Source organism: Mytilus trossulus, chromosome 7 (genome assembly GCF_036588685.1).
Source record: "Mytilus trossulus isolate FHL-02 chromosome 7, PNRI_Mtr1.1.1.hap1, whole genome shotgun sequence".
NCBI classification, from domain to species: Eukaryota; Metazoa; Mollusca; class Bivalvia; order Mytilida; family Mytilidae; genus Mytilus; species Mytilus trossulus.
The window spans coordinates 9,032,689-9,051,295 of record NC_086379.1 but is presented as its reverse complement, the minus strand read 5'-3'; the positions used below and the strand labels follow the sequence as shown (position 1 = coordinate 9,051,295).

Sequence of the window (18,607 nt, the reverse complement as noted above, 5' to 3'; positions counted from 1 at the left end):
TAATTTATATTGAACATGTTGAAGCCCGTAATAGTTTATATTGAACATGTTGAAGCCCGTAATAAATTATATTGAAAATGTTGAAGCCCCTTATAATTCATATTGAACATGTTGAAGCCCGTAATAAATTATATTGAAAATGTTGAACATGTTGAAGCTCTTAATAATTTACATTGAACATGTTGAAGCCTGTAATAGTTTATATTGAACATGTTGAAGCCCGTTATAGTTTATATTGAACATGTTGAACCCCGTAAGAGTTTATATTAAACATGTTGAAGCCAGTTATAATTTATATTGAACATGTTGAAGCCCTTAATAGTTTATATTGAACATGTTGAAGCCCGTAAATGTTTATATGGAACATGTTGAAGCCCGTAATAATTTAATCAACAGTGGTTGCAGATATAATAAAGATGGCCACAGCACCTAGTTAAAAGAACCCACCTGGTTTGACCAAAGACAAAAGTTATCAACAATGGGAAAATGACGTATAAATGTGGCAACTCATGACTGATCTTGACAAGAAGAAGAGAGGTTTTGCTTTAGCTATGTCGTTACAAGGAAAACCAAGGTAAGTAGCCCTAAAAAATGAGTTCTCAACTAAAATTTGTAATTCTCATATGCTAAAAGAGAATTTTTGACAATTTTTTAACTTTTAAGGTAAAATTATGTTGTACTAGAACACACCCGTGATCTCACGGGTCCGTGATCTCACGGGTCCGTGACTGAATTAAATTATATAACTATGCGCAAGCCTTATTTTAGTATTAGTATTGTCATCTGATAAATTCATGCCGATTATAAGATACACAGTTTCTCTGCTTTCAAATCTTTCTGTTTGAACCCGTCGAACCGGAACTTATCAATTATTGGTAATATTTATTATTTGGAAAACAATAGGTCCTGGAATGGAGTCAACAGCATTATCCTATATTAGTTATAAATAAAGTTGAATTCTTTGTTTCGCTGTTTTACGTCATGCCCACTAACAAATTGAAAACTGTACCTATACGCCTTATTTTTAGTCCAGATTTTTAGTATTCGTATTGTTATCTTAGAAAGTCTTACTGATTAAAATACTACAATAGGTAACAATTTGACAATTTAGTTGTGTCAACCTTGTGATTATGACCCGTGTATATAGCATATTAATTCTGTATACACCGTTTGGTGGTGCGCCTGTGAGATGCGGAACGTACAGATAAGGTAATAGGTAATAGGTGAATATACTATTGGTATCGGTATCGGACTCGACCCGGAACTTCTTAATTATTGGCAATATTAATTACGTGGAAAACAAAAGGGCCTGGAGTGGTGTAATTTTTAATCTACACCTTTGTACTATATTAGTTATATATAAAGTTGAATTCTGTGATTCGTCGTTTTTACGTGATGACGGCTGGCAAATTGGACCTCGTAATTTTAGTATTATAGATTCTACTAAATATTTCAATGACCAGAGAAAATGTTAGGGCCATGTTCCATATTTGGAATATTTCTACTATATTGCATTTGTTTTAGTATCAACATATGCTAATGTTACAAGAAATCATACTGATTCATTTATTTCTATGAATAGTAGATGCTGCATAATAGATTTTATTGGTTCTCAAAGATTATGGATGCTCTCTCGATTATATTAATAACTTTTGTAGTTGTGAAATTGTTTTGTATAAAAAGCACTTCTTATTTCTGTATATGGCATATTTAAGAAAAGTGTCTGCGGATAATGAAGAACAAAACTAAAATTGCATCTCCACCTTTGATAGATGCTGATGTAATTCTTTTAATTTCATATTGAAGTCCATTGAAAACCTCAACGTTTGGATGCTCGCTTCCAATTATTTATAGATTCTGGCATCCCAACATATACGGAAACTGACATCCCAACATATCTGGATGCTGGCATCCCAAAATATTCGGATGCTGGCATCCCAAAATATCCGGATGCTGGCATCCCAATTTATCTGGATGCTGGCATCCCAAAATATCCGGATGCTGGCATCCCAATATATATGGATGCTGGCATCCCAATATATCCGGATGCTGGCATCCCAAATTATCCGGATGCTGGCATCCCAATATATCTGGATGCTGGCATCCCAAAATATCCGGATGCTGGCATCCCAAAATATACGAATGCTTGCATCCCAATATATCTGCATGCTGGCATCCCTATATATTTGGATGCTGGCATTCCAGAATATAGGGATTCTGGCATCACAACCATGCAGACATGTACCATTTTTCATTATGAAATACGAATTTACATGCTGTTTTTCATCAATTGATTTTAGTATTAAGCCACCAGTATAACACCCAGAACATTTCCTAAGGTTTTGATGTGTGTTGAATGTATATTAAAACAATCAAGTAAACATAAAAAAACGCTACTGATGAATGCCGGGAAGATTATATGTTTTGTCTTTGTTCATGTCCAGTGGCCAGTTTAATGCATATTGAGAATGTGACATCATAGGTCAGAGTGTGAAATGTATACTTGACCAACAAACTGAGTCTGAATTGTAAAGTGCTAGTTTACCATGTGAATGCTGATGTTAACAATTTGATATTTATAAGACTATGTCAATGTACTACCGGTAAGTTTCCAATAATAAGCCAATTTTACTTTAATGTTATTTTTCTGACTTTGATTACCATTATGAAAGACATGATGTATACATTTTATTGACTACATGTATAATGGTCTCGAGACAATACATTTATATATGACATCAGGACTACAATTTTCAAATCTGCTCATGTTTCGAATGTTCATAGAATTATTTTTTTTTGAAAATAAGCTTAATGCAATTGCCCAATGACCATCAACCTTTGGAATGTCTGATTAACTAAGTCATCCAGGACATACTCTACAAAACAGATTGGAGACTGTACCTTTATGAAGATGCTAAATATGAGTTGCATTTAATGTATGAAGTAAGGAGATTTGTTTTCCGCACTATTGTCTGTATACCATAAAAATGTACCACAATGCAATATTTAAAAAAAAATCTATTATCGATACTGGTGCAGTGTCTTTGATCTGTACGTACTGGATATTGTCAGTAAATCTCATGTATCTGGACTTGCTGTATTCATTTTCCAATGTGTCAGTACATTATGTCAGCATCTTTTAGTACTGGAGTCTTTCATTTCATTAACACAACAATTTTTTTTATTACAATCATTATTAAACTTGTATCTTTTTTTCTGTATTTTGATATTTCAATATTTGTTTATCATTTAATCAAATCAGTTACACGAACTGGAACTTTCAAACTTTATATTATCATGTATTGCTAGTAATCTGAAATCAGCTGGAATCACAAATGATCTGGTGCTGTTTGGATGATTCGTCGTCTGAGTTTAACCTGTCCAATAACTATAAAGTGTTGCGATACATTAATACACAACACATGAATAGTAACCAGAAAGGTGAAGCCACTTCTTTACTCTTTACAAATGCTGAAAAGAGAAATAATAAGTATATGAAAGATTATCAAAAATAATTTTTCGTTGTAACATCACCACACTAGGGAACAGAAAGTAAATATTCATGTATGATGTCATAATGATGTAGAATTAAATTTAAAGATTGCTTTCTCACTCGTGGTTGATATTAAAAATAAAATACTTGCACACCCCCTTCCCTACGAGAAAATCTTCATTTAAACTTCTTTTAAATTAAGTTTTCCACACCAATATATGCCTGTTGTTTCTGCGTAGTCGTTAAAACACATATGAACCACTATAGTTCAATTGAAATTTTATCGAACAACATCCAGGTCTATACTGTACATTATGAAAAGGAGAAAAGTGTTTAATTTCATCGAAGTTTTTATTTAGAAATACATCCTACATGTATTTAGTGACTTTCGTGAAATTTAATTCCCATCTAGAGTGGGGGCCCATATTCCCCGGGGACACAATTTCGCCGTTTTATGATTTTAATGTGTAAACACTTCAAAGGATGGCTAAAATGGAAGAAATATGACGATAAATTATAATTTTATAACAAGTATGATTGTCTTTTAAACTTAAACAAAATTACGGCACTTACTGCAAAAGATAGAAAAACGGACCACGATTTTTTCAGTCAATTCCTGAATGAAAAACAGGATTTTCAAAGATTTTTTTCTTAATATATTTTGGACTGATTGGCCTAAATTTCTGTTTTTTTTACACATTTGAAATGTCTGCTGTTTATCTATAGTGAAATTTATTTGATAAATATTATATAAAGCTGCAGTTATTTGGTTTTAAATAGATGTGTTAAAACGGCGAATATGTGTCCCCCATTGACGAAACTTCGGGAAATTTCAAACACCCTTTAATGTAACCTTACATATGATTATTTTCAAACAAACATTTTCAAGCTTAGGAATGTTTAACATTTGAAGTTATTTTCATGTTGAAATATCAGTACACTAACTTCAAAAACATAGACCTGAACATAAACTGTAGAAAACATGGAAAGATATGTTTAAAATGAGCACCCCACTCTAAGATTGTATTCGGTTAACACATTAATTTGTGTGTTTTTTTTAAATTTTAGCCTAGTCTTGAAAACACAAAACTCTTGTAGCGATATTTACATTTTGTTCATTGTTGGAGGCCATATGCTGACATTTAATTGTAAACTGCTTAGTCATGTTAGTGCTATATTATTTGGTCTCAGTCCGGTGGAGAGTTGTCTCATTAGCAATCATACCATTACTCAGATATTGCTCACACTTCAAACGGCTGTTTTGCAAAACAAGCTAGGCCCATGAGCGTAGGAAGCCAAGACTCAAAGTAATCTCGGACGGGCACAAGTTAACTAGTTTTAGACCCTTGCAAAAAAGAGGCAAACAACACATTCAATTTTCTAGACCGAAAATCAATCTTAAATTAAGTTTTTCATACTTTATTTTTCTTGAACTCAGACTCTTACCAGTGATGCATTTTAATGGTTTTCCTATAGGTTGTCTAGGAGTAAACAAATTCAATTATGCAGACCCAATATTTTTACTGGCCATGGTATAAATATTGATGGTGGTTAATCGTCTCAGTGGGGTTTATGTCGATCATATTTTTGTCAAAACTATTCATAACTTCATGAAAAAGGACATACTTCAATAATGCAAAATAAAAAGAATATATGTGTATTCCCTATGTCTGTCTTGGAGGCTCATCTCTACCATAGGCATAGGCGGATCCAGCCCTCCTCCTTTTTCGTGTGAACAAAAAATGGTTTATTATACAGGTAAACATTAAAAGAAGACTTTAGCGGGGCCCTCTGTTATGGCAGTCAGAGACCCCCCAAATCCCATTTATAGAAAGTTGTGGAATCACGATTTGCTCCCACAAACGGATCAAAGTGCATCCCTCCCCGACGACATGGGAGAATCTGGCGACTGACATTAATCATTGTTGCTTAACCATTTGTGCCTGTAATTTTCCCTCTGGAAGTAATCAGAAATATATTACCCGGCTGGCGTATCAAGTCACTGAAATGCGTCCGAGATTACTCGAACTTCAAACAGCTGTTTAGCAAGACAAGCTAGGCCCATGAGCGTAGAACATTCCTTTAAAATGTCATGAATGAGGGGGGGGGGGGGGGGGGGGGGGTCATGAATGGCTAAATCTGAGAAATCTCGAACTACGAAGTGCATGTAAAATATAAGCAAATCTACTTACCCGTATGAATAGCGTTCTATTGCGAATATGTTATATTGTTATATCAAAATGATGATAAATTGCGGCATACTGCATGGCCAAAGAAGTGTTTTTCGTCCTTCCCCTTGCAACCATGTCCACCAGCCGATTTTAAACATTCTTTTTACATGACGTCATGCGGGTGGGATTTACCGCAATTAGCGTAAAAAAAAAGTGCAAGCGCTTTCAGTATTAAACATAAGAAAATCTAATATATAAGAGAATATTAAAAGGGTTATCTGTTTTAATTACTTTTCAAAAAATATTTATATCGGTATTAGTGATTCTTGAGAATTGATTTCTTTTCATGTTTACTGTGTCTGCACGAATCTCTACGCATGATGGTAAACCACCTCTTACGTCATAATATCCCTGACGTCATTAGATAAAGTGTTGGGAAGAAACAACAAACGGATTTTTGTTGTTGTTTTATTTTTTTGCATTACACAAAATTATGCATTGGAGTACATCTATAGAAATTCGGCCAACGGTATATCAAACAGAACTTGAAGGATTACTCCATTTGGATGTCTTGCGATGTCTGCACTCTTATAGTTTTGGATGCCAGCATCCAGCTTTTTTGGGATGCCAGCATCCCAATATAACGGGATGCCAGCATCCCAATCAAAACGGGATGCCAGCATCCCAAAATAACGGGATGCCAGCATCTCAATAAAGCGGGATGCCAGCATCTCAATATGACGGGATGACAGCATCCCAATAAAACGGGATGCCAGCATCCCAAAATAACGGGATCCCAGCATCTCAATAAAACGGGATGCCAGCATCTCAATAAAACGGGATGCCAGCATCCCAATAAAACGGGATGCCAGCATCCCAATAAAACGGGATGCCAGCATCCCAATATAACGGGATGCCAGCATCCCAATTCAACGGGATGCCAGCATCCCAAAATAACGGGATACCAGCATGTCAATAAAACGGGATGCCAGCATCCCCAAAAAATAAAAAAATAGTTTTACAAAATGTATGCAAAACTAGCATCCCAGTAATAGTAAGATGCGCCAATACCTTATTATTTTCACAACAGCATCTACATCAAATTTTAATGCCAGAAGCATATAAAATAAAACACACAGCATACGTACTATAAAAAGATGCTACATTATGCAAAATATGAAAGCAATTAAAAAATTGAGAAATACTTTGAAAAATAATTCTAAATTAGCATCTTTTCATTGAAATATGCTATTTCCTAGTTATTTCACGGAATGTATGAAAAAAACTGTACATGAGAATTTGAAATTTTAGTTGAGAACTCATTAAAAGTAGATCTCAGTGATTGGAATGTTGATGAAAGAGTAGATAAGCTGATAAATGAGTTTGACAAGCTTTTTGTGAAGGATAAGATAGATCAGGCTTATGGTGCTTATACTTTATTAAATTAGTTCCACAGAGGAGAGGATGAAAGCATTTCTGATTACTGTGGGTTCATTTATTTTCATGGGTGGTACCATTTCTCATGGATTGATGAACATCTGCATTTTTGTGGATATTTGATTTCATGGTTTTGCCAAAGTCTGCATACAAACCTTTAGAAAATTTGCAGTTTGTTAAACATTTGAATTCATGGTTTAAATGTACCCACGAAATCCACAAAAATTGGTATTCAACAAATAATAATGAATCCACAGTATATCATTGAGTTTGAGCAGAGATACAATAAATGCAAGAAACATGATATGGCACAGATGCAATTCCAACTTTCAAACTTCTGAACAATGCTGCTTTAAGTCAAAAGTAATCCTCATCTGGCATTTTAAACTACATGTTCTAACCTTAAATTTAACACAATTTTTTGTCCAAATCTTTATTTAAAAAATTACTTACAGGATAATTTCCTAAGCAGTGATAACAGCAAGCCATCTGTAAATTACTACGTATCTGAAAAAAGAGTCAGACTTATGTTGCAGACTTTTTTGTAGTTCAATAACTAAATCAATGCGGCTCAAGTAGGATATACGGTACTATAGTTCCGGCTTTTATGCCGTAAATTCCTACGCGTATGTATTCATGGGTAATAAAGGTAAAACTGTTTGAATTTTTCATTCTAGTAAAATTAATGAGTGAAAGACAGGTTGACAACTTTGAAAATGTTATCGTTGAAATAAGTGGTTGACAGGTTGACAAGTCGACAGGTTGACAATTTTAAAAATGTTATGGTTGAAATAAGTGGTTGACAGGTTGACAAGTCGACAGGTTGACAGGTTGACAAGTAGACAAGGCGACAGGTTGACAATGTTAAAAATGTTATCGTTTAAATAATTGGTTGACAGGTTGACAAGTCGACAGATTGACAATGTTAAAAATGTAAAAACAAATTATAGTTAACAGGTTGACAGGTCGACAAGTCGACAGGTTGACAGGTTAATAAGACATTGACCAATTGATAATAGCGTTATGTATAACTGGTAGGCAAATTGACAAGTTGACAATGTACCTATACACTGTATAGGACTGTATCGGACCACAGATGAATTATCATGTTATGATTGGTTAAAAATGCGATGTTTCAACCTGTTAACTTGTTGACCTGTCAACTTGTTGACCTGTCAACTTGTCGATCTGTCAACTTGTCGACCTGTTATCCGGTCGATCTTAACACTTATAAACTTGTCGTTTGTCAACCTTTTCATTGTCAAGCTGTAGACCTGTCGATTTTAACACTTGTCGACCTTTTCATTGTCGACCTGTCGACCTGTCAAACTGTCGACCTGTTAATATGTCAAAATATATATATATACATGTAAACCGATTTACTTCTAATTTAAACCAATTTACTCCTATTTTCTTCCGATGGAACTACAGTACCGTATATCCTACTTGACCCATCCCTGTTTTATCTGATTAATTTCCATTTCTATCAAACATAAATATAATACAGTTTTGAAAATCATTTCAATCAAGGAATGTATCCCTCTGATACACAGCTTCGTTCCATTTATGGGTTTGGCTATACTTTAAGTAATTTTAGTTAAGCTCTATTTTGAAAGTTTGTTTATAAGTTTTGTTTTTTCAGATGTTTTGTCCTTTAGCATAAATATAAATAGAGAATATCATATGGCGTTTTCAATATGGTATCCACATCAACCCGAGACACCAATATAATCTCAAGAGCTCTGCTCGAGGGATTATATTGGTTGAGGGTTGATACGGTGTGTGATCTTGAAAAAGCCATATCATATACACTTTATTATATACATTCAAGTAGATGTTTTTTATGTGACATAACGTCATACAGATAAGGAGGTTTGAAATGAAGTCATACAGATTATAGGTTTGACATGACGTCAAACAGATTATAGGTGTGACATAACGTCATACAGATTATAGGTGTGACATAACGTCATACAGATTATAGGTGTGACATAACGTCAAACAGATTATAGGTGTGACATAACGTCATACAGATTATAGGTGTGACATGACGTCAAACAGATTATAGGTGTGACATAACGTCAAACAGATTATAGGTGTGACATAACGTCATACAGATTATAGGTGTGACATGACGTCAAACAGATTATAGGTGTGACATGACGTCAAACAGATTATAGGTTTGACATGACGTCATACAGATTATAGGTGTGACATGACGTCAAACAGATTATAGGTTTGACATGACGTCAAACAGATTATAGGTTTGACATGACGTCATACAGATTATAGGTGTGACATGACGTCAAACAGATTATAGGTTTGACATGACGTCAAACAGATTATAGGTTTGACATGACGTCATACAGATTATAGGTGTGACATGACGTCAAACAGATTATAGGTTTGACATGACGTCAAACAGATTATAGGTTTGACATGACGTCATACAGATTATAGGTGTGACATGACGTCAAACAGATTATAGGTTTGACATGACGTCAAACAGATTATAGGTTTGACATGACGTCATACAGATTATAGGTGTGACATGACGTCAAACAGATAAGGGTTTGGATAAAGCCTTTGCAACAGTGACTGCAATCGATGATGTGACGTCATACAGATTATAGGTGTGATAAAGCTTTTGCAACCGTGCTGATATTGATATCATCACGGATGGCTGATACAGCACGCTTGCCATTGATTGTATTACACATACAATTCATCTGTATTTACTACTAAGTATATTATAAAGCTATTTATTGTCAAAATGCACATCTAACATTCGTATTGTTTAATGTTATAGCATTTGATTAAACTGCTGAAGATGAAGCAAGTGATGATCTTAAATTTTTATAGGACTGCAAAAATAAAAAAAACAAATGGTCGTATATTGTCATCAGCGTTTTACATTCTAACAGGGGTGATCTGAGCCAGATCACCCCTACCAGATTACCCCAGTTTGAGTTTCTTTGTTAAGCATGCTTTCCTTTATTATGTAACATTTTGGCGGGAATGTCAAATTCACTATAAAACTTATAATTAATTATACGGAAAAAACAATCTATCAAAATTCAAGTAGAAAAAATCCAGTGTATAGGTTGGGATTCGAACTCTGATTCAAGACTAGCATATCAAGCCATGACACATACCACTACACCAGGACGACTGGTTACGACTTAACAGTAATTTAAAATACTTAAAGGAAGCAAGATCTTTTTATAAGTAGGGCGAGTTGGCAGACCTTTATTCTGTGGGGTTTTAACCATTTTTGTTAAAAAGTGAGTTGTCGGATTGATTGTTCAATTTGATTTTACACAAAAGTGGGGTGAATTGGTAAACAAGAGTATAGCGATTTTTTTTTATAAAGTGGCGATATAGTGTGGGCTGATTGGCAAGTGGGGCAAATTTACATTGTTTGATATCTACTCATTGTGTTCCGGGGTCATAAAGGGTATACATCATATAGTAATATATAAAGTATATTATAATGGTTGTGTGGTGTTCTGAGCTAGATTTTATGAATTGTAAATGGTTTTTCGTCTAATCTAAAACAGCTGAAACAGCTGGGATGTAAAAAAGATATCCCACTGAGACTTGGTGTGTCCGTGTTAGATCACCCCCTGGCCTCCAGCCTTTGGGTGATCTTACACTGTCACACCGCTTCCTTGCGGGATAACTATAAACAAAATATACAGAGAACAATAACTGTTGTATTTGTTCAATGGGACAATGGAACTGCCAAAAGTTTAAATGGACAGGTAACTATCAGGTGAATCTATGGTAAGGTATAATTGGGTTGTAATAACTAGGGAATGTCATCATAGTCATGGCTAAAAATAGAAAACTTTGATCAGCAAATTTTAATAGTAATATCTAAAAGTAAATTCCTTTTTCAGCATTTAACACAAGTTCTAAAAATAAATTGACAGTTAATCACCCCAAAAGAATACAGCATTTCTTTATAACAAAACCATTGAGAACTTAGAATTTGTTATAGGATTTGAAGTTATGCTCAATGTTTTGCTTTTCTGCAATTCACTTTGCTGTTGCGAATTGACTCCCCCCCCCCTGAAAAAAAATTGAAAAAAATCTGCCCTCCCTTTTTTTTTACCTCTCCCACTGTTTTTCCAAACAACCCTACCCCAAATAATAAAAAAAAAAAAGAATACCACCCCCCTTTTTTTCCAAAAAAAATCATTCCATCAAGGTATAGTCATAATCTCAATTCAAATTTTAATAAAGTTTGCAACCATAATAACCCTTTTACATACATGATACAAGTCTTAAAATATAAAATGACATACATAGTCATGGCTAAAATTAATATTAAAAAATAGTGACTTCTATCAAAAAAAATTGACAGCTTATCACCTCAAGACAATCATCATTTATTTATACATAATTTACAAGCAGTGTAAGGGAGGTAATCAACATTGTTGATTTAAATTGGGATGGATTACCTCCCTTAGACTGCTTTTAAATTGTCTTAATGGTACTTTAACCAGAAAAAAACTTGTTTTTCCCTCTAATTTCTTAATGGTTAGAGCCATATCCCCCTTGGTCAATGTTAACCATCCCTCTGTTGTATGGAAACTTGTGGTATAATTTCAGAGAGATTCATATACTCTAACACAAGTTATTGTCTGAAAACCATAAAAATGCTTATTTTGGTCCCTTTTTAGCCCTTCATTTCTATACAGTTGGGACCATAACCAACCAAAATCAATCCTAACCTTCCTTTAGTGATTCTTAACCTTGTGTTAAAATCTTACTGATTTATTTTTCCTTATACTAAAGTTATTATCTGGAAATCATCTTTTTTGGGAAGACGCTGGCAACGACAATGTGATACCAATGTAGGACCAAATTTAAAAAATATTTTGGGTCTTATAAAAACTAGCTAATGAGTATGAATATCCCTTTGGTATATTTCACCCCTATTTTAAAGGTGAAAAATACATTCTAATCAGCTAGGGGGGAAATACTTCTAGAACAGCCCTAATCATTATCTCTTCAATCCTACCTTCATTTTGTCTTTCATTGTGGAGGAAAAACTATGTAAATGTTCAACAGCCTCATTGTAAGCACCCTGAAACAAAAAATAACATTGTAAATTACAGCTTCCTTATATTCTTTTCAAAGTTTTTTAAACATAATTTTAAGAATTGTTATTTTTTAGAAATCGATATCATATTTTACAAATAATATAGAACTTGTCAACTTCATTCATGTGCAATCATTGTCATTTTGCTTTTTCAAGTTTCTATCCATCTTTTATAGTTTCAAGATAATAGAAAAAAGAAAAAAAAATATGTGGTCATAAAATACTCTGCTGGGCACAGGTTGATACAACTGCTGCACAGAGGTTAAACCCTGAATAGTTGGGGCATCAGTATGACACTTAATTCAAGCTTGATACAGCTCTGTGATTAAAGATCTGACACAGCAAAGGTTTCTGTCAAGGAATGATGTTCAGCATTACAAATTACGTTGTGGGTTGGTGGGTTAAGACCATCATCCCCAAGCTGATAGGTCAAATGCTTTAACTTTTAAAAAATCAGACCGTCTCCAGAGGATAGTGAACAGTTTTTCAAAGAAAGTTCAGAGTTTACCTTCTGTTAGTAATTATGATTAATGATTTGTACATGCAGTGTTATATCTTATGAGTTTTTCTGACATATAATTCTTTTTATTAATTAAGGAATGACTGTAATATTTTTTCTGTCTATGAAGAAATAACATAAAAAATTTGGTGCACACTGGATAACACGCGTAGCAGGTTATTTAACAGTGTGCACCACATTTTTTATGTTATTTCTAATAGACAGAAAAATATTACAGTCATTTCTTATAATTTAATTCTAAATTCCATTTTAAAACGTAGAAAACTATGAGAAAACGTTGATGACGTCACAGTCACATGACTAAATTATGTCTATGGGCTGATAACAAAATACCGTCAGCCAATCAGAAGACGTGTTACATCCAAAATTAAATTATTCATATATAAAATTAAAGGAAGTTTGTACCATCACAGGCAGCAGAATAATTACATTTCTTTTTTCAATTATCAATAGTTAACAGTTTTCATTGGTTATTATTGTTTTTGGTACATGTTCGGTATGATGATGAGTATAGAAGATTCTTATATACTGAAGTAGTTCTGTCTTGCAATTGAAAGGGGCGTATTGCATTTCCGCTAAATTTTCAAAGTCCCAATGCTACGTTTCCGCAATTTGTATTTATTACTTTCCCGGAAATTTACCTGGTAAATTATAAATATTTCAATATATATTGACTTGAAAAATGTTGCTATGTCCTTATACAGAGACAGGCGAAAGCAAATTCCAAAATTACCTAAATGTAGATTAGAAATTCACAAGACATTAAGACAAATAGATTTGAACACTAACAAAACTGAAACTTATTTTCACTTTTAATTAGTCCATGATTTTGATTCAGGAATCGTTATATTTCCATGTTTCACCAACTTTGTATGTCTATGTAATGAAATGACCGATATTTTCATAGATGGCACATTTAAATCCTGTCCAAAATTCTTCTACCAACTCAGTTTATTCGATACATGGATGTAAAAATTGTAACTACATTCGTCTTGTATTTGAGTTACTTCCACTTAAATCCGAGGAATGTTACATGAAGCTGTTGGATGGGCTTATTGATGTGTGTACAACCCGAAGAATAACTATCCAGCCCGAGGTAGTTCATAATGACTTTGAATGTGCAATGCATACTGCTGTTACGAAAACACGAATAGTGCCGAGTCTTTTCATGCCCACTTGAACGAGCAGTTTTACGCTAGCCATCCTAACATTTTTGTTTTTATTGATGTCATGTGTTATTGAAACTGCAAACAACATCTTACATAAAGATGAGAACTCTAACTGTAAAAGCACCCGTTTGGAAATGTGAAAAGGAGAAGATGGACTTCCTTCTTGAACAAAATACAAAACTTGTAAACAGTGAATGTACTACTGTCGACTTTGTACGGCGTGTTGGCTACAAATATTCTGCTGACTTATGAACTCATATCAAGATATTTCTGATTAGTGCTGACTTTTGAACATACGTTTTCATAGATTTAAATGATGAATTTTACTTGCATGTTATGATGACCTTTGACTTACTTAATATTTATTTTATATTATGGCTTTGCTTTCGATCAACAGATATTCCTCAATTATTTGTGAAAAAGCAATACCTGTAATTTATTTTTTCCGGAATAGTTACTTTTTTCCTGGAAAAGTAAGATATTTATTTGCTAAAACATAGACTTTTTTTCCGGAAATGTTTTCTTTTTTTTCCGGAAAAGTAATGCCAATTTGCGGAAATGTAAAACACCGATTGAAAGCAGGTATACAAGTGACAAGCACATTTATATAGTACACATGTCAGCTTTTTTCTCACCTGAGTGATTTTACTTTAAACAGCTTGATAAGTGTTTAGAAATGAAGGCAATCACAATGTTACATCTCAATCATTTTCTTCATATAATCTATATTCATATCCGACAATTCACATCCTCATGAAACCTACAATTTAATTTAATTTCCTAGCCAGCAACACACATGCAAATCCCTCTCTGGTGTTGTTTTTAATACATCTGTCGTTACAATTTCAATTGTGACGTCAACCACATTCAGCAGATGTTCTATTGGAATTACAATATGGTTTTGTTTGCAAAGCAGAAGATGAAAGTCATATTAGAATATAGAAGGCTAAAAACATTGCTTGACAACAATCATCTCCTCTTATCATTTCTAGGTTTCTGACACATGTCATTTGTTGTATTGTATTGGATTAATATTTGTATTGTCAGTATATTCTCTCAAAAACTTAAAGCTTAAGAACAGGCAGAAACCCTCTGTACAGTTACTGAACAATAAAATACATGTACCAAGGTATAACCTTATGAGGCATAATAGGTTGCAATATACCTGAAATAACAACATGTCTGTTTGGAAATGGGACATCCATGTCCATGTTTCTAATTTCCATGCTTTACACAAGACTTGGAATTCTGAAACACAAAAAACACAGGTTGTCTATGGTATTTTCTTTTAAGGTGTAGCATATGATATGGTAAAAATTAATTGTAGCGCTTGATCTTTAAATACAAAAGAGGCCCATGTAAGCCTGATATCTGTCACCTGTAATTTCAGTTTCAGGCATTTGACTTATTTGTAGATCTTACTTTGCTGAACAATTTTTAGGTCAGTTAAATACAACACTTAATTATTGAATTCAACAGTTGATAACATTTACAGCTCTGTAACTTCATTGTTGAATATAACAGTTGATAACATTTACCTCTCTGTAACTCAGCTGTTGAGTATAACAGTTGATAACATTTACCTCTCTGTAACTCAGCTGTTGAGTATAACAGTTCATAACATTTACCTCTTTGTAACTCAGCTGTTGAGTATAACAGTTGATAACATTTACCTCTCTGTAACTCAGCTGTTGAGTATAACAGTTCATAACATTTACCTCTCTGTAACTCAGCTGTTGAGTATAACAGTTGATAACATTTACCTCTCTGTAACTCAGCTGTTGAGTATAACAGTTCATAACATTTACCTCTCTGTAACTCAGCTGTTGAGTATAACAGTTGATAACATTTACCTCTCTGTAACTCAGCTGTTGAGTATAACAGTTCATAACATTTAAAAGCTGTAGTAAAGCACTGTGTAACTGTTTTAGACTTTGGCACACAAGGTGGTGAGAGGATTGGTGGTGCTATCACTGATTTCAACTTCTTTGATCTGATATAAAGAAAGTAAAATAAATCCATATGATTATCAAATTAGATAATGTATGCACAAGAGACTACAATAACTTTATTTACCCTTTGTCATACTTAAAAATAAATTGAGAAGGAGTCCATTGGACACAAATGATGCCCTCGCTGCATAATAATGTTAATCAGGGACTTAACTCAAGAACTGTAAAAGAAACGCTACCCTACATTTGTTTTCTGAGTTTTGTGATAATAAGCATTGTGTACAAGTTTCATAACATTAGGTTAAGGCAAACTTAAGTTAAAGAACAGTTCCATTTGTAAAGGGGCATAACTCGAGAACTGTAAAAGTGACCTTCCAAAATTTAAAACTTGATCTATGCTTTGAGGTCATAAGCATTGTGTATAAGTTTCAACACATTTGGTTTAGGCAAACTAAAGTTTAAGAACAGAAACGAAAAATTCAGCAATTTTTCAATTAATGAAGGGGCATAACTCTAGAATGGTAAAAGTGATGTTCCTTCAATTCAAATTTGATTTGTGTTTTGTGGTAATAAGCATTGTGTATGAGTTTCATAAAACTTAGTTGAGGCAAACTAAAGTAAGAATACGGAAACTAATTTTTGGATGTATGTACATACAGACAGACAATGGTAAAACTTTATGCCCCCTCCACAACGGCCGGTGCATAAACAACTTTTTTTTATTTGCAGAAAATTAAAATTCTTAGTAATTTTATGCTTTGATCAAAACACTTTAGACATGTCTAATGCAATCTGTGTGGTGTCTGACAAATTTTGGACCAAAAAGAACATTGATTTGATCTTGACATTCTGAGTATCTTGTGTGTTTTCTTTTCCAAGATATTTTTCTGAGTTACCCTTCTCTTTTTCAGTTATACTAAGCATGGCTTTTGGTATGTGTATTTCTTTATTCAAATTAAACTGGACCAACTTAAAGTGACTTTGGTAGATAACATAAACCTGATCAGTTGTAGTAAGGCGGCTTTGTGAAAAACATCCTGCTACAAGCATAAAATTTGGCATAGACCTTCCTCAACTATTTCTCTTTTATTTCAGATAGGGAGACATTTGAAAAAAATGTCTGACTTCCGGTAAATTCCAAAATGGCAGACATCATACTTAAATCAGCCCAATATAAAAGGCTAGTATGTGAAAAGGTGTTATCAACATGCTACTATCATAATATTTGGTACAAACCTTTGTTATATACAACTTTTTGATATATGATATAGATTAGATGTCTTTGAAAACCCTACTTCTGGTAAAATCAAACAAGGTGAACATTGTACTAAAATAAGCTTATTTTTAGGGAGGGTAAATGAAATGTGTTTTAAAGTATTGCTACATATTGTGCAGGAACCTTTCCAATGTGCTTCTCATAGATACAATAATGTATAAGACATATGTCTTTAAAACCCTTACTTCCAGTGATATCTAATATGGCGGACATAGAAATATTGATAATTTTTCATTTTAATATTCAACTTTTTGTAGAATGTTAATAAAATGTTTTTTTAAGCTGCTCTGATTAAAGTTTTGGCTTTAAGTCATCCTCAAAACCACTAATTCTATTCAGTTTTATATGTTTAAATACAAAGTTAACACTTCCGGTAAAAAAAACCAATATGGTGTAACTTACAAAGATGAGTCCACAATCCATATCTTTGATGTAGAGTTTTGGATAGATTGATTAAAACAAAATAAAATCACTCCAGTTCTTAAACATCTATAGAATGATTTATTTATGGCCGCAAATACATGTTTATTCACAATCAGAGATCTTATTTTCCAAATTAACAAAGATAGTGGTGTTGTTTCTTACATCTATAATGTACAAGCTCCTGATAAGATGGCCTCACAAAGAGTTGTTTAAAAGGGTTCCCATGGATCATATTTTTTCCCTTCGCCATTCATAAGCGATGGACCCGTCTTGGTATATTGCACGTTTTACTTGCTGAAAAAGACTAGACTGAGTCGTGGTAATAGCCTCAATAAGTATTTCCTCTTTCCAAAAACACATTTTTCTTGCTTCGTTAACCCCATCTGATAAGTTTGTTCAATCTTGTAATCTCGCAATGCCTAGTGTATTTGAAAGGTCATGGATAGATATTATATCTGAAGCTATTCCCGCTTCCAAATGCAAGCCAATGTTTGTCTGCCCCTATGTCACGGAAAAGTGAAACAGCAAAGACAGCAACATCAGTATCGACTGTTCGAGTCATGACGCAGTTAAGTCTGTGTTTCACTGCATCAGACACATGCATCTTGATTCACGTGAACATGATGCTAAGCTTGAAACGCCATCAAGTGGTGGATAACACATAACATCCTGAGCAATTGTTGTTACAACTACCTTTTCCTTAACATCTATTGAGCAAGCTATTGCGAATGAAAACTTAAAAAGTTCTTTCTTATTGTCTTCATCTTGTTTTGACTCTGGATTTGTCTGTGTATTCCCTTTCCCCTAAATGAAGCTCTTGCTTCTTATAACAAATGCTCAGGATATTCTATCTTATCACCTCGAGATGTATTTCAAGTTTATCACCATGCTCACATTAAGAGGCTGACAATAGAATCATGGTGCATGTGTCTGATGCAATGAAACACGAAATTGAACGAGACATGATTCGAATAGTCGTTACTGATGATGCTGTCATTACAGTTTCGCTATTCTGTGACAGGGGTAGGCGAACTATGGATTGTGTTTGGGAGTGGA

General features: G+C 33.8%; 1 protein-coding gene across 1 annotated transcript in view; it reads right to left on the bottom strand.

Annotated features, from left to right (window-relative positions):
• Positions 1–18,607, bottom strand: part of LOC134724592 (integrator complex subunit 10-like) — an 85,879-nt gene that overhangs the window by 17,908 nt on the left and 49,364 nt on the right. The window contains exons 10-13 of the mRNA XM_063587705.1: positions 15,754–15,893; positions 15,066–15,148; positions 12,131–12,196; positions 7,555–7,608 (exon numbers count right to left, since the gene is read on the bottom strand). Coding sequence (XP_063443775.1) covers positions 7,555–7,608; positions 12,131–12,196; positions 15,066–15,148; positions 15,754–15,893 — 343 coding nt within the window. The remainder of the gene's footprint in view (positions 1–7,554; positions 7,609–12,130; positions 12,197–15,065; positions 15,149–15,753; positions 15,894–18,607) is intronic.